A 24,684-nucleotide genomic window follows, 5' to 3' on the forward strand; every position below is an offset into this window, starting at 1 on the left:
GTGGGAAAGAGGACTGACAGGAGTTAGACTTAGGTTAAGTGATTTGGGTGAGGGTTCAAGTAAGTGCGTTGCTATTCTGGATTAGATGCTCTCAGGAAGCAGATACAATTCTATGGTTGGATGTCTTAAATATTTAAAGTTAGAAGAATGAATTGAGGCCAATGCTGCAAAGAAGCAGCAGTTACTCATATTAGCCAGAGTGGTGAAAATGTTCGGTCTTTTTCTTAGCTCCAAAGATATTCTTGTTTTCTTCTGAGTTCAAACACGATTACAGAGCATTCTTGTTTATGGCTTGCTCCGTCACTGTCACAGAATGGCCTAGTGTGATGTCGGTGTTCTGGAAAACTGTTGACGTCCAACAGGAGAGCACCAAGGCCTAGCTGTGAGGGCCTGGTCGGCTTCCGGATGTGAGGAGCAGCTTTTCTCTTTCTCCTACAGAAGTCTCCTTCACTCCGTATAGGTATGTTGGCCGGGTGCCAGATGCAAAGTAATTCGAGGTGGGCAAAAGACACAGGCCTCAGTCTTTAGGGAGCTGTTTGCACTATCTTATACAAACAGATTGTCAGAAACGGGTAGGGGAAGTGGACCAAACCCAAGGATCAGGATAAAGGCCCAGGGCGGGAGGGGAGACAGAAAGACATTAGCAGGACAGCCAACAGAGCCCTGACGGCAGGCGACTCGAGAGGTCGATTAAGAAGGCAGGACCTCCTGTCGCCCAGGACTGTGGGCGTTCTGCTGCCGGGATTTGCCAAGAAACAGGAAATGAAATCAAGCAGCGAAGATCAAAACAACCTACTCGGACTCCCACTCATGAATATTCAGCAGCCTATTTCTACCGTGCGACTCTGTCCCAGTCCCGCCCAGCTGGGAGGCTGCGCCTGCGTAGCTGGCTCTCGGCTCTGTCGTCATACGTGAGCGCCGTCGCCGTCGCCGTCTGCTAAGGAAGCTGGAGCGCTGTTATGGCGAGTTCTGCAGCCTCCGCAGTGCGACCGCCGAGGCCCAAGAAAGAGCCGCAGGCGCTCATCATCCCCAAGAATGCGGCGGAGGAGCAGAAGCTCAAGCTGGAGCGGCTCATGAAAAACCCGGTGAGACGAGGCGCAGGGTCGTCGGCCCCTCCGAGTCCCAGCCCCTTCCATTCAGGCGCCTTTGGGGACCCCCTGGCCTACCTCCCCCGCCTCCAAACTCAGGAATTCAGTGTCCGGGCCCCAGAGTCAGTCCACCGGAGTAGGCTGCTCCGGAGACAGTGAGCTCCCTTCTGCCCAGCCACGATTGCGGGGTGGGAGCGGGGTGCTGTGGAGCGGCTTTCCTTGTTCCAATACCTTTTCCAGTTTAACCTTTTGTGAACAGAGGCGGCAGAAACTTTAGACTGGAAAGATAGAGCCCTTGAATTAGTAAAGGGTTATTTTTTTCCAAACAGCACCTTGTTAGAGGTATTGGGGCAAGTCACTCCCCCCTCCCAGGCTTCAGTTCCCTCAGGCATAAAAACAAGTGGATGAGAAGGTCTCATCTTTGACCAGAAAGGACTGACTTTTCTCGTGTAGTAGGGTTTAAGTTGGAGGCTTGCAGCCGTGCGTGGTGACTAAACGTTTCTGAGTTCTTCTCTGGAAAGTTAAGTATAGCTTTGGCAAGGCTGTGGCCTGTGATAGACCCCAAAGTATACAGGATGAAGTAAAGGTAAGACAGAGGAAAAGAGATGAAACGAGCTTTGAGTCCAAGGAGCAAAGCAGTCTTACTCCATTGTCTATTAAAATTCTTTGGTTGTAAGAGATGTGACTTTGTCCGCAGGTTTATACTTAAAAATACTTTCCTGTTTAAATGTTTCAGGACAAAACAGTTCCGATTCCAGAAAAAATGAGTGAATGGGCACCTCGGCCTCCCCCAGAATTTGTCCGAGATGTAATGGGTAATGTCTTTTGGGGAGTATGTGTTTATGTAAATATACTTTTTGAAGTGTAGATATAAAAATCCTGCAGTTAGTGTATGTTAGTTAGATCTCTAACAGGGAAAAATGTTCACTGGTATAATAGTTTGTTTTCACAATGAAGGAGTTTGGCACTAGAGAATTTTCTTATGCATTGTTTTAGCAATGTCTTGTATTGGTTATTTCTAAATGAAAGTGGTTTTATTTTGTTGGGTTGTAAATTAGAAAAATAGCCCTGGCTGGTGTGGCTCAGTGGATTGAGCGCCGGCTTGGGAACCCAAGGGTCACAGGTTTGATTCTCAGTTAGGACACATGCCTGGGTTGCAGGCCAGGTACCCAGTAGGGAACATGCAAGAGGCAACCACACATTGATGTTTCTCTTCTTGTCTTTCTGTCCCTTTCTCAAAAAATAAATAAAATATTATTTTTTTAAGATTTATGTATTTATTTATTATTATTATTTTTTTTTTTAGGGAGGGAAGGCAGGGAGAGGGCGAGAGAGAGAGGGAGAGAGAGAGAGAAACATCAATGTGCGGTTGCTGGGGGTTATGGCCTGCAACCCAGGAATGTACCCTGGCTGGGAATCGAACCTGGGACACTTTGGTTCCCAGCCCGCGCTCAATCCACTGAGCTACGCCAGCCAGGGCTAATAAATAAAATCTTTTTTAAAAGGAAAGAAAAAGAAAGAATTGTTAAAGTTTGAACCACCTATAATTTCATTATTCTACTTGTAACATTCTGATACAGCCTTCCAAACATTTTTATAGTCCAAACCACTGCTGCTTAGGAAAAAAATGTTTTTCGAAAAATATGATTGTTTTTACAAATACTAATAGTAACCAAATTTTGTCAATATGTCATGGACATCTTCAGCGTAGCAGAAATTTAACATGTCAAATGTTAGATCATCTGGCGGGGAGGGAAGGGGCATAGCCCTCAACTAGGTTTTCAGTCACTGAATTGCATTCTGTTTGTCCTCTTACTAGTGCATTAGCGTGGAATTTTTAATGACTTCACATTCACCATTCGTGCAACAAGTATTTAATAAGCTAGATTCTGTGGTACGGTGGGGAAAAGGACAGGCTGCCCCTTACATTATTTGAGTTTCTTTGGTCACTTTTATTTTTATTTTTTTGTTACTTACTGATTTTTAGAGAGGAGTAGGGAGGGAGAATCAATTTGTTTTCCACTTGTTTGTGCACTCATCGGTTGATTCTTGTGTGTGTCCTGACCAGGGATCTGACCTGCAACCTTGGCCAGGTAGATCCTCTAACCAGCTGATCTACCTGGGCAGAGCCCTCTTTGGCGACTTCTTTTTATTTTTTTTATTATTATTATTATTATTATTATTATTATTATTTTAATTGAGAAACATCGCTTTGTTGTTGCACCTACCCATGCCTTCACCAGCTGTCTCTTGTATGTGCCCTGACCAGGGATCGAACCTGCCACCTTTTTGGTGTACCAGACAACGCTCCAACCAAGCCACCCCATCCAGGGATCTCTGGTCACTTTTAATGACACGTAGCCTGTGTTGATAACTGGAGCTCACTAAGAACTCTGAACTGTCCTGGCTGTAGGTTCAAGCGCTGGGGCTGGAAGCGGAGAGTTCCATGTGTACAGGCATCTACGCCGGCGAGAGTATCAGCGACAGGACTACATGGATGCCATGGCTGAGAAGGTCAGTGAGCAAGGAGGCTGGCTGAACCCTTGGGTTCAGACAATGTGTACTTACAACTTTTAGGGAAAAAGCTTTTGAAACAGAGTAGATACACCTGGTTTGTGTACGAGCTACCTTTTAAAGTCAGCACCAGCAACAGACATCAAATAGAGTCCAGGTTACTCCTAGGTCAGACTCAGCACAAGATAACCACACTAGGAGATGAATGAGGGGAGGGAGAGCCCCCTTTCCCATCCAGGTCATTTGGCATGAGGTGGAATAGAAAGCAGGATCGCCCACACACCACTGTTCTCTCGGCTGTATACCTGTAATTCCAATCAGCAGTGTTTTTGTGAACAGTAGTGTACTTACAGGTGTCTGCTGCTTTTAGTTTTCCAGCTTGGAGGCTGGCATTTCTTCATGATGAATGTCAAATTAAAAATTGAGAATTGCTTTAGAGATTGTACTATAAGAACGATTAAGCTTTCTATTACTTAATTGGAAGGGCCAGAAGTCTTTCTCCTGTTCATAAAAATACTGTTTTGGACAGGTCGCTTCGTTTTATTTTCTAACTAAATTTTGGAGTTATTTCACCCACACCAAAAATTTTGTTGGGTTTTTTACTAGAATTGAGTTGAATCTGTAACTTAACTTGAATGAGGATGGATGTTACAATGTTTAGTTGTCCCTTCAAGAAACTTTATCTTTTTTGTTTGTTTAAATCTTCTATCTCTCAGTGATGATTTATGGAGATTTTGCATATCTCACCTCATTTGTTCACAGATATTTTAAGTTTTTTGACTGCAGTAGCTAGCTGATCCTTTATTTTATTATTTGATATTAGTGAGATGCAGAAAAAAAAAACTTTTTAAAAGATTTTATTTATCTTTGGGGGGAGGAGGGAGAAATAGAGGAAGAGAAACATCAGTGTGTGGTTGCCTCTTGCACACCCCCTACCAGGGACCTGGTCCCCAAACCAGGCATGTGCCCTACTAGATTAGAAATCAAATTGGTGACCCTTAGTTCACAGGCCCACACTCAATCCACTGAGCTACACCAGCGGGGGCAAAATACTGACTTTTATATAGTGCTCCTATATTTGCCCACCTTACTAATAATAAAAATCAAATATTATTTGGCTGTTTGAGATTTTTCCAATCTGATTTCTCCTCTTAACACTGTGCATGAGAGATTGTCCCTTGTTCTTAACCTTACAATATGAGCTGGAAAAGTCTTTTTCCTCGGTCTTACCATAATGCCTGTTATTTCATGGAATACATTTGTACATTTAGAGAGGTTCAGATTTTTTTTAAAAGATTTTTATTTATTTTCAGAGAGAGGGGAAAGGAGGTAGAAAGGGAAAGAAACATCTATCTGTAAGAAAAACATGGATGGATTGCCTCTCGCCTACTCCCAAATGGGGACTCAGCCCACAACCCAGGCGTGTGCCCTGACTGGGAATCAAACTGGTGACTTTCAGTTCACAGGGCAGCGCTCAACCCACTGAGCCACACCAGCCAGGGCAGATACTTTAAAATGATATTTATGTATCTGCTTTTTATAAAAGAGGAAGCTACTTTACCCAATAGCATTTGCTTTTCTAATAATTTAGTTTAAAAAATTAGAATCTTTGTAGAATTTATTTCTATATGAAGGAATAAAATACGTTTTAAAGTTAAACATTCATAAAAATAGAATACTACTTAGCAATAAAAAGGGACAAACTACTGATACATGCAACAACATGGATAATTCTTAAAAACATTATGCTGAGTGAAAGAAGTCTTGCACAAAAGAGACCATACCATATGATTCCATCTACAAAGAAACTAATTTATGGGGGGAAGACTCAGAACAGTAGTCCTCTCTGGGAGCTGGAGGAGGGGTTAACTGGGAAGAGATATAAGGGAACTTCTGGGGTGATCAAGTTGTACACTCAAGATTTGGGCATTTCGTTGTGTGGAAGTATTACATAGGAAAATACAAATATTATGCTTTAGTTAATGATACATATGCTTCAATCCTTAGAAGTGAAATGCCCTGATGACTGTACCTTACTTTGAAATGTGCCAAAAACAATAGGATGGATTAATGAATGGCTAGAGGCATAGATAGGTAGATACATTGTGATAAAGCATGTAGCCAAATGTCAGTGGTGTGGAATCTTGGTGGTGAGTATATGCACTGTATAATTCTTTCAGCTTTTCTGTGTTTGAGATTTTTCAGTGTAAAACACTAGGGAAAATATTGAACCGAAGGAACAAACAAAATACAGAAGAAAATGCTTAAAAATGTATTGGCATGACAAAAAAATGAATTAAAAAATGTCTTTATGATTTGGGGATTATTGTGGTGGTGTTTTTCAGCTGGTGTGTGCTGCCTGCAGCCTTTCTCAACCCCCAGATGTTGGTGGTTCTTCTCCAGCTACCGCTGCCCCTTGTTGTAACATTCTTAATTTTAGTGGGACGTTTCAGCTGTCTTGTCACACAGCTGTACCAGGTCACTGTGATGGGTTTGCCCCGGTCAGGAATGAACAAGTCTGTATATAGAAAGTATCAGAAGTACTTTCTTATTTTTAAACTATTTTAGAGGGGAGGAAAGAAATAGATCAGGCCGTTGTCTCAAGTGCCATCAGTCTGAAGTTTTTATATATTGACTAAAGACCCAGAGAAAATAAAGTGTTTTACAAACCTTGAAACCATGCAGAAGCAAAGGCTTCTATTTCACATAGTGAAAGGCTCTGAGGTTAGAAGAGAAGAGAGGCGAGAGGATGCCCCATCACTCACAGGGGCCTCCGGCAGAGCACCTCCCACTTCGGTCCTGGCCTCCGCCAGGGGCGGGCAGCCTGCCCTGCGAGGGCTCTGTTTAGTTCCCCTGCTGCAGGCGGCTGCTTTAGCTGCACAGAGTAAGACGTCTACAGCTTAGCTTCTAGATAAACCCAGTCCTTTTAACTTTAAGTCCTTTGCTTTCTACTTAGTTGTCCTCTAGTTAAAGCTGATTTTCTTCTTGAAGAAAGACCCTTTTTTATTTTATAATTTTTTATCACGCTAAGTAGACCCACAGAGGCTTGGCAGTGCAGACCAGCAGAGGTGATGTCGCCTCTTCCTCTTTCACTGGCTGCTTTTTTGCCCCATTGACCTTTATGGCTATGACTAGAAGAAACAGAGATGACACTTTATGTCAGTAGATGTCTGTAATTTATGAGGGCTTTCCTATAGGTTATCTGTTGTGTTTCTTTCTTTTTAAAGATTTATTTATTTATTTTTAGAGATGGGGGAAGGAAGGGAGAAGAGAGAGAGAGAAACAGCAGTGTGTCGTTGCCTCTCGCAGCACCCCCTCCTCCCAACCTGTCCTGCAACCCAGGCATGTATGTGCCCTGACTGGGAGTTGAACTGGCAACCCTTTGGTTTGCAGGCCTGCACTCAGTCCACTGAGCCACACTAGCTGGGGCTATCTGTTGCATTTCATTATTCTTCCTAAAGGCTTTGGGGGAGAAGCATTATTTCACCCATTTTTATAGATTAGGAAACTGCGGCTTAGAAACAGGCAACTTCTGGGAAGAATTTCCAGAAGGGATGGAGTGCATACTTGTGCATGTGTGTGTTTACTAGCAGGTGGTGGCAGTATGTGTCATGCTGCTTAAGAGCAGGTCATACGATAGCCAGAGCTGGTTAGGATGCGAAAATTCCATGGTTGCAGCCAGAGAGGCCAGTTCATCTAATGAGTTCCTGTCACTGTAAAGAAAAAACACACTTGTGTGTCTCCTCTATTCTCAGTACTCTACTGTACTTCCGACACTTCTGATCACCAAATATGTGGGAGTTCCCACACCACGTGATTCTGTGACACCAGCCAAGAGTTGTACAATTTATCTTAATTCTGCTGCTGTCTACCTGGAGGTGGCAGCAGATCCCTCAGGTTAAGGGCTTGGTCCCACAAGACAGCCCCCATCCCCCTTCAGGAGCCAGTCAGAAGTCCAGGTTGTCATCTGTGCTTCTGACCAATTGTAAATGTGAGGTTTCCCCGACCTGCTGCCTGAGTTCAGTTAATTTGCTTAGAGGGGCTCACAGAACTCGGGAAAACACCGTACTGCCCAGATCAAAGGTGTGTTGTAGAAGGATGTTATTCAGGAACAGCCGGGTGAAAGGAGGAGTGAGGAGCTTCCGCACCATCTCAGCATTTCCACGCATTCGCCAACCTGGAAGCTATCCAAACCCCATCCTTCTGGATTTTTTGTAGACTTCATTATGTAGACTCCACGGATTAAATCATTGACCTTTAGTGTTTGATTCAGCCTTGGCCCTCTTCCTGAAGGGTTTTGCTGAAAGTCACTCATTAACATAAACTTGCATTTGAAAGGGGCTTATTATGAATAACAAAAGACACCCTTTCACATTTATCTCTGGAGCTCTTGTAGGAACTGGCAACAAAGCTAATATTAAAATAGAAGATGTCCCTGTGGCTCTTACGTGGGAAATGTGTAAGAGTTTTAAGAGCTACTTGTCAGTAACAGCAGGTGAAGATCATGTAAGTCATAATGTCACACTAAGGCCCTGGCTAAATGGCGGGTAGTGCTGCCTCTTCCCTCAATAAATAGTGCTTTCTCTCCCACAGTTTTGTAACAGTGGGGAATTGAAACCCACCCCACCGTTATTTTGACGTTTCTGTAAATGCTGACTCTGACTAATGTGTAGCTTGTAGACAACAGCATGCTTTTATAGGAATCCTAGAAACTAACCTCAAAAGATGCAGACTCTGACCTTCAGGCATCCCAGTTCCAGGAGATTTGCTGACCTTCAGCCGTGGAGCCAGGATGACTAAGCCAGCGTGATGCACACCGGCCCCTCTCTTTCCTTATCGGAATGGACTGTGCTCGTCTGCGTGTAGAGAACTTTTCGACCCCCTTCCTTGATCTCTTTGTTCTCTGTTCCCTTCTCCCTCCTTACAAAAACCTTTGCTTCCACTGAGAAGTGCAGATGGGCTTTAAGACAAGAGTCCCCATCTCCCAGAGGCTGGCATCTGAATAAACCACTTTTTTTTTGCATCAGGACCTGCCTGTCAAATATTGGCCTTCTGGCCTTCGTAGCAGCAGGCAGCTGGACCTGCATTTGGTTTCAGTTTCTCTTAAATTTGCTTGTGCATGGGTAGTGTTGTTATCAAACTGCTCCCAGGCTGGGGGCTGGCGCTGCCCCTGCGTAGTTCAGTACCTTTTGGGACCTTTTGCAAACCAGGTGACCTCCTGGATCTTGACTAATGCAGGAGCAGTTTCAAGACACGAGTCCAGGTGAAAGTGACAGTAAGTTTATTAAAGCTTAGGACAGCCTGGCTGGTGTGGCTCAGTGGATTGAGTGCTGGCCTGCAGACCAGAGGGTCACCAGTTCAGGTCCCAGTAAAGGCACATGCCTTGGGTGTGGGCCAGGTCCCCAGTAGGGGGTGCGTGAGTGCAACCACACATCAATGTTTCTCTCTTTTTTCCCCCTCCTTGCCCTCTGTGTAAAAATAAATAAATAAAATCTTTTTTTTTAAAGCTTGGGACAGTAAGGGAAAGTAAGGGCCCCTGATGACAGGATGGGGGTAGTAAGCCTGGGACAAGTATTAGAATTCTGGTGTGTCCTTAAGTCTGCTGATGCATTAAAATGAGCGTACAGTCGGGTCTGGATCATTTTCTGGTTAATTTTACCTTATGTTGGATTAGCCTGGCTCTAGTTGGTTTTTGTTATCTGGCTTCCTGGCTGGTGATTCAAGCCCCCTGCTCTTAGGCATCGTCAGTTAGGGAGGGTAGGGTCAGGTGACTTACTAGCTGGTTGTTAATTGCTCAGACATTCCCACCACACGTTCAACTATTTGTCTCAGTTTCCTCATTCCACTTGCCATGGAATTTCCTAGTTTCTTGATAACCTGCCTTAGTATCTTAATAAATTGGAAGAGTTACTTCACCATCGGAGAGACTTGTATTGATTTCCCACCCCCACCTGTGGGGCAGCCACTTAAAGTGGCTCTGGAGACCTGGACATACACCTGTGGACTCCCACTGGCGCGACTGACTTCTGTAGCTCCCATACTCTGCTCATGGTGTGTTTAAGTGCTATGGGGTTTTTTGCAGCAAAAATTGGATGTCGAGTTTCAGAAGAGACTGGAAAGGAATAAAATTGCTGCAGAGGAGCAGACTGCAAAGCGTCGAAAAAAGCGGTAAGGGCTCTGTGGCCTCCCATAACTAATGAGACTTAAGGGCAGGGGATGGGAAAGCAGGTGGTTGGCGGTGAATGGTCCTTACGGTCAGAAGTTCACCCGTACGACCTGTAAAGGTCTTGGGTGTTACAGCCCACCATGGAGCAGTCCAGAAGAGGAATGGCTTTCCCCCAGTACCTGGGGAGAAATCAAGTCACTGATGGTGCTCCTCCCCAGCTTGTTACAAAGTCTCCAACGCTTGGAGGTTAGCGCTTCTGTCATCACATGGATTTCTGTCTTCACCTCTGTCTTTTAACATCAGGTTTAACTGAGTGCTGTGAGTGAACTTCTCCTTTAGCTTCTCCCTAGGGTCTCTGACCTCCCTGTGTGACTGCGTGCGTGTGCAGGGTGCATGTGTGTGTGTTAATAAACGCTCTCTTGTTGATGTAGGCAACGCACGTCCTATTCCAGACCCGTAGGGAATTTTTATAAGAATGTATTTGAGCCAAACTGATGACAGTTGCTGGGAAGCAAGATCTTAAGCGCTCCCCAGAATGACAGTTTGCAGCTTTTATGCATTTGAAATTAAGGAGGGAAGGAAGGTTAAATGAAGATGGAAGAAAGCAAGGTGGAGACTGGATTGATTGCGGGATATTTGCCAGGTTATGTGCTCTTTCGAGCAGGGATTACTTCTAAAAAGAGGCATTCCAAAGTTATGTTCACTTAGATACACTGAAACAATGGACAGGACTTGCTTAAGGCAAAGATAAACCTTTTACTAAAGAAGTTATGTGCCTGGGGCCTGACTACCCACCTTGACCTGCCTGATTAGGAAATTATGATCAAATCACCCTATGGTGTTAGCTGCAGTGGAACCCCTTTTTATCCGCTCCCACAACTCTGAGAGAGCTGAACAGGATTTTTTTTAAACAGTCTCTACATATCTTGGAAGGAAGAAGCATCCACCAGTATTTCTAGATTGCTTTAAGCACCTCAGGACTCCTGAGGATTTATCTTGATGCATGAAGAAAACCATTTGATCGTGTTGACGTTAGAGTAGCAGAATCAAAAGAAAGTATTTCTTTCATTTTATTGTTGGTGTTTGTGTGATTATAAAGTGTTTAAAGGTCCTATAAGTAGATGTTCCTAAAATACACAATAAGCTGGCTAAGGAATTAACATATTTACATTACAATTGTAGCCAGAAGTTAAAAGAGAAGAAATTACTGGCAAAAAAGATGAAACTTGAACAGAAGAAACAAAAAGAAGGTGAGTGGTACCCACTTTTCTTGGTCGTGACCTTTGTTGGTGTTGCTCACAGAGGCTGACCTGTCGAGAATGAGATCTAGAATTTGAAACTGAGTGGCTGGCCGGTGAAGAAATGAGGCCTTATTTCTGTTAGGGCTCATTTAATTGCAAGTGTCGGAAAGCCAAACTGCGTTAGGCATAAAAGAAAGATACCAGCTCATGGCAAGTCCAGGACAGAGCTTTCTTTGGGTGGGACTAGTCAAAGAGCTTTGCCTAGGTCTCCTCTGTCTCCTGGCACCCTGTCCTCAGGGTGTCCTCCCTGTGGTGGTAAGGTCCCTGGGAGCTGTAAGCATGCCTCATTCTGGTCCAGCAGGAAAAAGTAAGGGGATGTCCCTAACAGAAGTGTTTTTGTGTCCCTTTGCCTCTGATTGAGTCGTGTGGTGAGTCAGTTAAGAATGCTTTTGGCTAGAAGAAACAGAAGTCCCAACTAGCAGTAGGTAAAAAGGAGTTCATTTTTCATACATGACAGGAAACCTGGTCGTAGGTGGCACATTGAGGCTCTGATCTTGCTGATACTCATTTAGCAGGCCAGTGGCCTGGCTGCGTTTGGAGCTAGGTTCTGCCCAGCCTTCGTGGGCTGTGCTTCCAGCGTCTGCTCGGTCTTCAGGCTTTGTTGTGCTCTCCAGGCGTGTCCTGCCGGTGCTGCCCAGTGCCCAGTCAGGGTTGGGTTCTTTTTGAGTTTGGTCCTCAAAGTGTTGGGTGTGGTGATTAGGGCCAGGCTCATGCACACACTGTCCGCATGAGCCCAGGGGTTTGTCCACGGCTCCGTGGGGTCTCGTCTAATCTCCCCCATCCCTGATCTCCCCAGTAGGTCTGGTCTCCCGGGGCCAGGCGGAAAACTGGGGCCTTAGTTACTCTGCCACACACTCTACAACCGCAGTGGCGCCAGGGCCAAGCAGTGGGATGACAGAGAGGGAAAGGCCACAGGCGCTTGCCTGGCCATCTTAGGACCACACCTCCTTTGGTAAAGGTTCCCCTCCAGAATTTTTGCCTGCAAGCTCGTACTGCTGTGGCAGTCGCTGCTGTCACTGTGACCCCAGTGGGATTGCCTGGGAGGCCAGGGTGGGGGAGTGCAGAAAAGAGAGTCAACGCAAGAATTTCTTACTGTTGAACCGGAACTGGGGGGTTTCTCTTGGATCTCTGTCTGTGCCCAGTCCCCACTCCTGAGTGCCGGATCACCCCGAGTGCAGGCTGGGGGACTGTAGGGGGAAAAGGAAAAAACTGCAAACCGTTTCTGGGCACTTTATATTCTTACCTCTTTCTCCAGTCTGCTTGCTTTTCAGACCCATGCTTCCTGTCCAGGTTCTGTGGTTGTGTTCAGTGGAGAGACAGGGTTGGATGTGCTTCCCGTGTCTTACCTGGAACCCTGTTGTGGTTTTCTGAATCCAAACTCAGGACTTTACATTGACCTCTTTTGCATTTTAACTTGATGTTATTGGCTCTTTTGATTCAGGTTTCCAAAATCCTTTTGGATTCTGAAATTCATCATGTTACTCTTTCTGGTGTTATGGATGGGTTTGATACACATACCTCCAAAATGTTGAGCCAGAGTGGGCCAGGGCCAGAGCCCTCCAGCATTTACTAGAAAGTTCCATGTAGGCTGGCCCAGACCTTTTTATGAAACTCGTTTGGTGGAGTTTGTCTCCCGCTAAGAGTCAGCTAGACCCTTACTCCCTCTGACCCGCAGAGGTGCCCTGAGAAACAAAGAGGTGATTGGAGGGTGTGGAGTGAGGGCAGTGCATAGGAGTTCTACGCTCAGCTCGCAGTCTGGCTCACCCTGGCTTCTGTTTGAGCAGCCTTTTATGTTTTGTTTTTCAGCTTGTAAAGTGATAAGCTCTTTTTAGGTCTAAAATTCTGCAATTTGGTAACTTTGCCGTATGCCTTGCTGTAACGAAGATAAGCTGTACTGCAGAGGGGGTCTTCCCTCACCAGTGCGTCTAAGGCCCTTTCAGAACAGGACACTGAGGGTGTTTTGCTCTGAGTTTGTACTTAACCCATGCTGGATCTTTGGAATTGCATATTAACTTTTTAGTAGTTGGTCCTAGAATTGAAAGAGACAGGTGGCAACAGCACAAAACTGGGTTTCTTAAATTCTCGTCTCCCAACTTTTTTAGACGTTAATTTGCCTGATGATGTAAAGAATATTTGAGATTACGTAACAGGTTTTAGTACCTTCCAGTAGATTTTACCCAGAGCCTTCAGCTCGTTTAAAACGGCCACGTGCCCTCTCACTGCGTCCCCCGGTCCGAGTTCCATCACATCGTGGAGTCACGCCGTGGTGGCAGAGTGCTGCTTTCACACTGAGGGCTGTGACCCTTGACTCACTGGGGCATGAAATTGTTTCAGAGGTTGCAGCTACTGTTGTTCTCAAACATGAAACAGGTGAGAAGGTGTCAGAGTGCTTACACTCGGGGTCAGTATTTTGTGAACATTTCTTTCCGTTTCTGAGTGGGCTGTGGGCTACGGGGTTCAGTCAGACAGATCTGACCATCATTGGTGTAGTGCATGGGCCCTGCCTGCTCTTACACTTAATTGTGAAGTTGGCACCTGCACGTATTTTTAAACGATTAGTGACCATGCGTGGTTGCACAGGCTTCACACCGAATGAGCGGTGCAGAGAGTGCTGTAGGGATAACCATCATGGAGACAACGGTCTGTGTGCTTTTTACCTCGCCGTCTTAGTTTCCTTCCTTAGTTTTCATTTTGTGAAATACAGATTTTCTAGCTGTTGGAAATGAATAGAAACTTAATGTTGTGATACTCCATTGGGCCACAAGGTGGCTTCGGTGTGCTGCTGGCTTCTTGGTGGACTTGGAGGTTAAACCACTCAAGCTTTTTTGGAAGCTGTAAGGGGCAGGCAGCTGGCTAGGAGTTCCGTTCTGTTGTAGGAGAGGAAGTGTCCCCACTTCTTGTTGGTGCTGGTCCAGTAATCTAGTGAAGACTCCATGCAGCACGGGACTTGTGTCAGGAGGACACCATGGGATCGCATTCAGCCAATTTGGATTATTATGAAGCCTTGAACTTCCAAGATGATGTATTCTAACACCAGTGTTACTTATCCTAGCATAGGCCTGCCTACCAGAAAACTGGGGGTGACCTTAAGGTGATTTGTTACTGGGTGCCTTGAGAGCAGCTTCTCAGCCTCAGCACTGTGGAATTGACATTTTGGGCCAGGTTGTTCTTTGCTGCGAGGGGCCATGTCCTGTGTCACTGTAGTACGTTTAACAACATCCTAGCCTCTGTCCACTAGATGGCAGTAGGACCTATCCTCCCCTCTGTCATTGACAGGCAAAAGTAGCTTTAGACACTGCCAAATGCTCCCTGGGTGGGGGAAGGATACAAAATTACCTCCAGTGGAAACTCAGTTGGTATCTGGAGTTCAGAAAGCACTTAGTAATATGTTTTGGGTAGAACTGTTTGCTTCAGTGACAAAATTCTGGTCCATGTTGAAAAACTATTCATATCCTTTGTATCTTTTGAAAATAAAGGTAATGATCATTTGATAATTTTTGAATATGCCAAAAATAATAAAATATAAAAATTATCCATAATTCTTACTAAAAATACTTTAATATTTTAATGACATTTTTTAAATCTCAATTTTCAAATATATGTTTTATAAACCTGTTTGTACACTGCATTTATGGTTGTCCTAATTTTATAATTAAAACTATATCAAAAATATTTTCCAGCCCTGGCTGTTGTGGCTCAGTGGACTGAGTGCCAGCCTGTGAACCAAAGGGTCGCTGGTTCAATTCCCACTTAGGGCACATGCCTGGGTGTGGGTCAGGTCCCCAGTTGAGGGTGTGTGAGTGGCAACCACTCATTGATGTTTCTCTCCTTCTCTTCCTCCCTCCCTTCCCCTCTGTCTAAAAATAAATAAAAATTGAAATAAAGAAATAGCAGTTAATAGAGTAATAGAAAAGCTCAAATATTCTAACAGATCACATTTTTATTTTCTTTTAATCTCGTCATATGCATACATCATTTGTATATAGTTATAACTTGTATGAACAGTTTTCCAATTTTATTTGACAGTATAAGCATAATCCAGTCCTTTATAATTTTTCAAGTGACTGGTAATGTCCAGCAGTTGACATGGCGTGGTATACATAATTTTTCCTTTTTGTTAGACATTAGATTGGTTCCATTTTTCTCTCCTTTAGAAGACACTTGAGTGATATTATTTACCTGTTCCCTTCCCCCCTTTCTGGGCATTTTCGTTAGGACAGATTCCCAGCAGTGGGGATGATGAGGTCAGAGGAGAGCAAGGGTTCATGGCTCTTGAAACACAGCACGTTCCCTGTCAGAGAAGCAGCACCGGTTTTTGCTGCCCTCGGCAGCGTGCAGCTGTGCGCACTTTCCCACATCCTTGAAGGCACTGGCTTTAACAGCCACTCCTCCATAGGGGTAAGCATGTGACTTCAGAGGAAGTTACAGTCCCAGTGAGGATTTAGTAAAAACTGTACAAAAATATAGATTCACTTGCTCTGTCCAGGTAGCTCAGCTGTTAGAGCATTGTCCTGATAAGCCAAGGTTGTGGGTTCAATTCTCCAGTCAGGGCACATGCAAGAATCAACCAGTGAGTGTATCAGCAGGCTGAGCAACAAATCTCTCTTTCTCTCCCCCTCCTTCCCTTCCTCTCCCCCTCCTTTGTCTCTCTCTTTCTAAAACCAATAAATGAAAAAAAAACTTTAGCCTTGGCTGGTGTGGCTCAGTGGTTTGAGTGCCAGCCTGCGAACCTAAACGTCGCTGGTTTGATTCCCCATCAGGGCACATGCCTGGGTTGTAGGCCAAGTCCCCAGTTGGGCCATGCAAAAGGCAACCTATCGATGTGTTTTTCTCCCTCTCTCCCTCCCTTCTCTAAGAATAAATAAAGTACTTTTTTTTTTTAAGATTTTATTTAATTATTTTTAGAGAGGGAAGGGAGAGAGATAGAGAGAGAGAGAGAAACATCAATGTGCGGTTGCTGGGGGTTATGGCCTGCAACCCAGGCATGTACCCTGGCTGGGAATCGAACCTGGGACACTTTGGTTCCCAGCCCACGCTCCATCCACTGAGCTACGCCAGCCAGGGCCAGAATAAATAAAGTACTTTTTAAAAATATTATATATATATAGCTCCAGATCTGCAGGACCACAGTAGCTTCCACTCCCTTCCCACCTTGCCACCCACCTGTGTACAGCCTCCAAAGCTCTTTTTAAAACATAGATTGGATTGTTGTTTGCTCTTTTGCTTATGTAATAACAGTAGCTAATATTTGTTGAACATGCATTACGTGTGTCTCCCAGCTCCACAAGTTTCGCAGGTATTAGGTAACACACACTTCACAGCAGCCCCGTGATAGTGATGGTACCCCACAGTGATGATGCCTGCAGAGCTAGGGGGGCAAGTGACGGGGTGGGGTTTGATCCCAAGTAATGTGTCACCACTGGCTGTGGGCTTACCCACAGGTGATTCTGCTTAAAATCTAGTCATCAGTCCTTGCATTTCTGACACTCCCAGTCCGGCCCCTTCTGGTCTCTCTGCTCCACCAGTTTGGGCTGGTCACTGCCTGCCACACGTCCCCTGCTCTTGCCAAGCTCACAGATGTGCTCTCCCGCTTTGCCCTTCCGCTTTGCCGTGCGTGTCCAGGCTTCTGTGCTCTTTCTGTGCTACCTAACTCCCCATCCTCTTGGAGAGCATCTGCTCGCCCTGCACCTTCCACTTGGAATTATTTCTCTCTTTGTAAAGCCTTTCCTGACCTCCCTCTCACCCCAACCAATGTGACCCAGCCTTCCCCTCCACCTTGTTTTGGTACAGAATCTGCTAAGTCATGTAACATGCTTATCTTTTCAGCTGTAATCTCAGTTCCATGAGGGTAGAAGAGTGTCTTCTTTCAGTAAAAAGCTTTTTGTTTTAGAATGGTTTTAGATTTATAGAAACCTGACAAAGATAGTATAGTACAAAGATTTCCCATACACCCAGTTTCCCCTAGTGTTAATATCTTAATATGGTTCATTCGTCACAGTAATGAACCAACATTGATACATGTATTAGCTAAAGCCCATACTTCATTCACATTTCCTTAGTTTTCACCTAATGCCTTTTTCTTGTTCCAGAATTCTGTCCAGGGTATCATGTTACATTTAATCATCGTGTTTCCTTAGGCTCCTGTTAGCCATGACAGCTCTTAGATTTTGCTTATTTTTGATGACCTTGAGAGTTTTGAGGGTCAGGTGCTCTGCAGAGTGTCCCTCAGTTGAGATTTTTCAGATGTTTTTCTCATGGTCACACTGGAGGTACGTCTCTGTGGGCGGAAGACCACAGAGATAAAGTGCAATTGTCATCACATCAGGGCTGTGCACCTCAACGTGACTTCCCACCATGGTGGTGGCCTTGATCACCCCACTGAGCCAGTGCTCACCGGGGTTTTCTACTGAAATCCGTCTGCACAGATTTGTTTCTTCTCCCGTTTGTTTGTTTGTTTGTTTGTTTGTATCAGTATGGACTTGTGGGTGTTTATATACTTTAGATTTAACCTAGTACTACTTTATTTTGTTGCTCAAATTGTTCCAACCTGGCCATTGGGAGCACTTTCATTTGGCCCCCATGTTCCTTTTGCATAGGCTTGTCATTGTCGGGTTTTGGGGGGAGGGAATTGGTGCTTGTTTTGTAGTAGTTTTTTAGCATTTCCTTACTCTGGCACTGTAAGACATCCCAGGCTTAACCTTGTATGTTGCCTGCCCCAATCTGAAAACAGCCATTTCTCCAAGAAGTCTTGGTTCCCTTTGTTGGAGACTGGTGTTAGAAACCAAGATCTGGAGACTGAGAAGTCTTTACTACTAGGGTGCAGTCATTTTGAGGCCCTCTTAACTGATAGAGGAAGGAAGTAGATACTCCTCCACGTAACCATCAGTGAGCTAAACATGAGTTTGTGCTGTCGCCTCCAACTCTCCTCTGCCACGTGGACTCACTCCAGCCTGTTGAGCTCGTTTGCCTGGAACTTCCACTCTGACGGTCAGTAACCCAGCTCCCACCATCCACCATCCATTCATTTGATTGTTTATCTCCGGCGTGCATGGGTAGTGGTTTCCAAATTGGTAACCTGTTACCTGTGAGGAACAACTTAATCAACTACAGTTCAGTGCCACATACTCTTCCTTTTGCCTCAGTCTTACAGACTCCAGCGTCTCTAAAATTATTTAGGTCAGCAACCCCTTCACAGAGGGCATAATACAGTTGGATTCATGTGTCACATTTTGCGTTCCATCCTGGGATCCTTGACATCCTAAAATTTGCATACATTAAGGTTTATTCTTTGTGCTGTGAAGTTCTGTGAATTTTGACAAATGCATGTGTCCATCATTACAGTATTAATGTACAATAGTTTCATTGCCTTGAAAAAGATACTATATTTTGCCCTGGCTGGTGTGGCTCAGTGGATTGAGCACCAGACAGTGAACAAAAGGGTTGCAGGTTCGATTCCTAGTCAGGGCACATGCCTGGGTTGCAGGCCAGGTCCCTGTTGGGGGCATGGGAGGCAACTGATGACTGTTTCTCTCACACATCATGTTTTTCTCACTCCTTTCCCCTCTCTCTAAAAACAAATAAAATCTTTAAAAAAAAAAGATACTGTATATTGCCATGTATAATGCACTCCCATGTATAATGTATACCCACATTTTTGGCCCAAATTTTCAGGAAAAAATCATTTTAATATTTTAATTCAGTTTTTATTTATTTATATTTAGCAACAAAACTATCGTATTCCAGAGTATTATTTTGCATATGGATGTCATTATCATTATCTATCATGTAGGTAGCATATGCTTCTAGAGTTACACTTTCCATGCATAACCATAAATAAAAGGATTAAAAACATTTATATAGGTATGGAATTAGTGCTACCTATGAATAATGTGCATCCTTATTTTTCACTTAAAAATTTGGGCAAAAAATTATGCATTATACATGGCAAATGAGGTACCCCATGCTTCACTATCCAACCTTCTCCCTGCTCCCAATTCCCAGCAACCACTGATCTGTGTACCCTCCCTAGAATTTTGCCTTGTCCACAGTGTCATTGGGTTGGAATCATGCAGGATGAGCCCTTTCAGGCTGGCTTCTTTCACTTAGCACAGTGCATTTAAGATCCATTCATGTCTGCGTGTCTCTATAGCTCATTTCTTTTTATTGTTGAGTAGTATTTTTTTTTAGATGATTTATTTTTAGAGAGGGAAGGGAAGACAAAAGAGAAACATCAATGTGTGGTTGCTGGGGGCCATGGCCTGCAACCCAGGAATGTGCCCTGACTGGGAATCGAACCTGCAATGCTTTGGTTCGCAACCTGCACTCAATCCACTGAGCTACGCCGGCCAGGGCTTATAGTGTGCATTTTTTATTGTGATAAAATGCATACATATACATATTAAAAATTTACTATCTTAACTATTTTAACTGTTGGGTTCATTGCTGTTGAGTACGTTCAAGTCATGCCACCATCGCCAGCATCGGGTCCCTATAACGCTCTCCATCTTGTAAAACAGAAATTATACCTGTCCATCGGTAACTCCGTTCTCCTCCCCCAGCCCCTGGCAGCCCCACTTTATTTTCTGTCTCTCTGATTTCGACTGTCCTAGATACCTCTTATCAGAGGAATTATAGGAAATTCATCCTTCTGTGACTGGCCTGCTTCACTTAGCATAATGTCCGTAAGGTTCATCTGTGTTGTAGCACATGTCAGAATTTCCCCGCCCCCCTTTTTTTTGATCCTCACCCAAAGACATTATTGATTTTAGAGAGGGAGGAAGTGTCGGGGAGGAGCGGTGGAGAGAAACACCAATGAGAGAAACAGCAATTAGTTGCCTCTCCTACATGCCCCAACCCGGGACCGAAACTACAGCCTCAGCATGTGCCCTGACTGGGCAGTCAAACCCGTGACCTTTCTGTTCACAGCAGGACGCTCCAGCCGCCCGAGGCGCACTGGCCAAGGTGCCTTCCTGTTTAAGGCTGGACAGTACTCCAGTGTATGGCTGGACCATGTTTTGCTTGTCCCCCCAGTGTGCTCGCCTCACTGCGGTCTCCACCTGGTTTTTCTTTTGCCCGAGTTCTCTTATGTATTTGTGCTGATAGGGTGGTTAGAGGCCTTAGAGAGTCAAACACCCCAGGTCTGGATCCTGGATCCTTGTTTTACTGGTTATGAGATCCTCACAATCAGTAAAAATAAACAACAAATCCCTGCGCTTTATCCCTCACCTGTAAAATGGGTGTGTGGTGGTGGTGCTTAGAGTTAGACAGACAGTAACGACTTAGCACGGTGCCTGGCATCTCTTAGGTGTACAACAAACGTTAGCTGTTAAAACATGATCATCGTTTGTACTTTTATTTTTTGTGGTTTTTTAGTATATTTCATTGATTGTGCTATTAGAGTTGCCCCGTGTTTTCTCTCCTTTGTTCCCCTCCGTCCTGCATTTCTCCTTCCATGCCCCACCCCCCCCAGCATTCCTCTTATCCCTTAGTTCATGTCCATGGGTCGTATATAAAAGTTCTTTGGCTTCTCCATTTCCTATACTATTCTTAACCTCCCCGTGTCTGTTTTGTACCTACCAGTTATGCTTCTTGTTCCCTGTACCTCTTCCCCTATTCTCTCCCCTTCCCTTCCCCACTGATAATCCTCCATGTGATCTCTATTTCTGTGACTCTGTTCCTATTCTAGTTGTTTGCCTAGTTCATTTTGTTTTTGTTTTTGTTTAGGTTCAGTTGTTGATGGTTGTGAGTTTGTTGTCATTTTACTGTTCATAGTTTTGATCTTTTTCTTTTTCTTAAAGAAGTCCCTTTAATCATATAATAAAAGCTTCGTGATGATGAACTCCTTTAACTTGACCTTCTCTGGGAAGCACTATATTTGCCCTTTCCTTTTAAATGAAAGCTTTGCTGGACAGAGTAATCTTACATGTGGGCCCTTGCCTTTCATGACTTTGAATATTTCTTTCCAGCCCCTTCTTTCATAGGCATGTGCCTACGAAATTTCTTTTGAGAAATCAGCTGATAGTCGTATGAGAACTCCCTTTGTAGTAACCATCTCCTTTTCTCTTGCTGCTTTAAGATTCTCTCCTTATCTTTAATCTTGGCTAATGTAATTATGACGTGCCTCGGTTTGGTCTTCACTGAGTCCAACTTCTTTGGCACTCTCTGGGCTTTCCGGACTTCATGGAAGTCTGTTTTCCTTTGCCAGATTGGGGGAGTTCTCCTTCATTATTTTTTCAAACAAGTTTTCCATTTCTTACTCTTCCTGTTCTCCTTCTGGCACCCCTACAGTTCGAACGTTAGAACATTTAAAGTTGTCCCGCAGGTTCCTAAGCCTCTTCTCATTTTTAAAAAAATTCTTGTTTCTTCATTCTGTTCTAGGTGAATGTTTATGTCTTCCTTCTGTTTCACACCATTGATTTGAGTCCTGGTTTCCTTCACTTCCTGTTGGTTCCCTATATATTTTGCTTCATTTCACTTAGCATAGCCTTCAGCTTTTTCTCTATTTTGTAACCATACTCAACCATTTCTTTACCAGTGTTTTGAACTCCATATCTGATAGGTTGGCTGTCTCTTCATCACTTGGTTCTATTTTTGGAGCTTTGATTTGTTCTTTCATTTGGGCGATATTTCTTTGTCTCTTGAGTAGCTGTTACATTATAAGGGGCGGAGCCTTAGGCATTCGCCAGAGAGGGGCAACCTACGTTGTGGCACTGTCTGTGGGAGAGGGGTCCGAGAGGGAACAGTGCCACTTGCTGGGTTCTTGGCAGGCTTTCAGTCACTTCCCCCACTACTCACAATCAAATTGGACCTTCTGGTGCTGGTTCCCGGGTGGGTGGGCTTGTGTACATTCTAGGACCCCATAGGTCTCTGTAACAAACTTTTGTGAGGCCGGGAGTTTCTCCCACCTCTGCAGCCCCCAGAGGTTTTGAGGCTTTATTTCCCTGTGCTGGAACCCTGGGTTACAGCATCTGTCTCGCTCCCCAGGTGTTCCTCCTAGTTTATCCACACACAAATGTGGGACTGCCAGCGCCACCAGCTGTCATCTTTCCATGCCTCTCTCCACCCCAGCTGCCCATCTCCGCCCTCCTACTGGTCTGGATGAATGTTTCTTCTTTAACTCCTTGGTTGTTGGACTTCCATACAGTTCGATTTCCTGACAGTTCTGGTTCCTTTTTGTTTTTAAATGTTGATGGTGTCCTTCTTTTGTGTGAGGAAGCAAAGTGTATCAACCCTTGCCTCCATCTTGGCCAGAAGCCATCATTTGTACTTTTAAAACTTCTCATTCTTTTTGGCATGAAGTTGAGGAGGAGGAATATCCTAAATTAATTGAATTAAAATTTAGAGATGATTTCATTGCCGTGAGTGTTTTTTAGTGTCTCATCCTAGGTGTGAAGGTGATGTTTAGAACACACTGTGCCTGGGCACTGCAAGGCCTCCTGCCTTGAAGCTCTTCGGTCTGGTGACGCCAGCGGGAGGAACTTTCTGGGTGCCTGTGGGCGCCGAGGCCCCTGCACGTCCACAGGGAGGAGACTCGTCAGTGGGCCTGCACGTGGCCATGTGGGCTGGGCTGGGAGCTGGAGGGCTGGTGCTGCCTCTGAGGGCTCTGGCTGCGCCTTGTTCCAGCTCTCGCCCACTGCCCTGCTCCCAAGAAGATGGAGGAGGAGGAGGGGCTGGGAACAAGTTGTCTTTGTGCTCTGCTTTTGGGCAGCTCAGTGGCACTGTGGGTATTGGCAGTCATGCCAGGGAAGACACTGGAATTTAGAGCTACACGTGGAGTGTCGAGAGAGGGTTTCTGGGTCTGTGGGAACAGCCGGGAAGCTGGCATATTGGTGTGGGCAGAGCCCTCTGCTGCGCGGGTTTAGAAAATCCTCTTGCCGGCTGTGGTGTGAGAGCTTGAGACAGCAGCAGCAGTACTGTCACCATTGAGTGTTAAACCTTAAAGACCTGGTTGGGGGCGTTGCCCTGCCATGTGAAAGCAGTGAGGCTCGATTTGCGGGGCATCAGGCTCCTTATGTGCTGCTAGACCTTCTTAATAAGGATGAGATCCACCCGCCAGCAGTGGTGGATAAGTTCTGTGACCGGCTCTTTGATCTTAGAGAAAGGAAGGTAGGGGGAGAGGGGAACCTTGATTTTTGTTGTTCCATTTATTTGTGCCTTCATTGGTTGATTCTTGTATGTGCCCTGACCAGGGATCAAACCCGCATCCTTGGTGTATCAGGATAACGCTCTTAACTCATGGAGCTCCCCGGCCAGGGCCATGACTGACGCTTTGCCCTGGGCAGTGGCACGGAGGGCTGGTGGATGTGAGGACCTCCTCTCGCTCCTCACTGTCTGTTCCTGATGTTGTCACAGTGCCTCTCCTTTTCTGAAGTGCCCTTGATTGTCTGAGTAAATTTGGCTGTCTCTTATCTGAATGTTGTGTGATTGCAGGACCCAGTCAGCCCCAAGAGCAGCCATCCAGTAGCTCTGAGGAGGCATCCGGGACAGAGGAGGAGGAGGAAGAGGAGGAGCCCAGCTTCATCATGCGGCGATGACTGCAGGTCACAGTGGCTACCTGCAGCCCAGGGCCTCAGAAAACCCTCCACACGATCCAAGGAGAATGGAGGCTGTTTGAACTCGGTTTCTATCCCAAGCCTCGCTGGACACAACCAAGTGGGGAGCCATCCCGACTGCCCGAGGCCCCGCCAGTAGGCAGGGCTCGGAGCCTGGGGGACAGAGAAGACTGTCTCCTGGACACTCAAGGGCAAGGCCAAGGAGAGCTCACTGATGTTTCCGCTAAAAGTGGGGAAATGTTTAACCTTCTTCTCCTGGTGTTTGTTCCCAAGTACTTGGACATTGATGAGTTTTGGGCTGATTTCTATGAAAGGAATGTTTATTTAGTAAAGAACAGGAGAACTTTGGGTTTTGTTTGGACCTGTGAAATGTCGAAGCTGTGGGGAAGGCTGTGAAAGAGGTGATGGGGACGGGCCTTTTCCCAGACTCACCGAGGGCGCTGGCCGTGGTTCTGCCGCTGACTCACACTGCGGGGCACCTGACCCTCATTTCCTCCGGCCGAGGGTGCAGACTGTACCCCAGAACACATGCTCCCGCCCGGGCGAGCTCCCCATACACACTGTTTTGGGAAGCCCTGGGCACATGCAAAGGGAGGTAGACATAGGACGTGACCAGAGGGCTGGCCAGAAGAACGGGGGCTGGGCGTGTGAAAAGAGCTTTCGGGAAAAAGCAGCAGATGGCACATCCAGGCTGGGCCAAGCCGGAGGAGAGGGCATGGGAACCCCAGTCAAGCCGGGAGCGGGACCGTTGGCCGGGAGCTGCGGTTCCGTCCCGAGGTCGAAGGGGCTCTAAACAGAAAGTTGGAGGCCGCCTGCAGGCAGCAGGAGGGCGGAGATGGTTTCTGATTATGGCCTGTGGTCCCTATTTGGATTATTTTTCCCCATCTCCAAGTTTCTAAGACTATTCTGTGGCTTTTATGGAATTGATACAGTTACAGAAATTATGGTTTTGTGTGGCCATTTCACCCTTCTTTCACTTTTGTGGTGCTGATTTCCCTGGCTCTGCTGCCCTAAGCCAGGTGGCATCTGCGTGGCTTCTGTCCTTTCGGCAGTGAAGTTACGGG

At 45.5% G+C, this 24,684-nt stretch overlaps 1 protein-coding gene across 1 annotated transcript; it reads left to right on the forward strand.

The window, feature by feature from the left end:
* Positions 1–898: 898 nt before the first annotated feature.
* PRKRIP1 (PRKR interacting protein 1) lies at positions 899–23,969 on the forward strand. Its single transcript, XM_028520981.2, has 6 exons — positions 899–1,085; positions 1,825–1,903; positions 3,502–3,602; positions 9,685–9,770; positions 10,951–11,018; positions 23,499–23,969. Exons 1-6 carry the CDS (start codon positions 960–962, stop codon positions 23,600–23,602), a joined length of 564 nt encoding a protein of 187 aa, XP_028376782.1. The 5' UTR covers positions 899–959; the 3' UTR covers positions 23,603–23,969.
* The last annotated feature ends 715 nt before the right edge of the window (positions 23,970–24,684 follow it).

The sequence above is a fragment of the Phyllostomus discolor genome, chromosome 3 (genome assembly GCF_004126475.2).
Source record: "Phyllostomus discolor isolate MPI-MPIP mPhyDis1 chromosome 3, mPhyDis1.pri.v3, whole genome shotgun sequence".
Taxonomy (NCBI): domain Eukaryota; kingdom Metazoa; phylum Chordata; class Mammalia; order Chiroptera; family Phyllostomidae; genus Phyllostomus; species Phyllostomus discolor.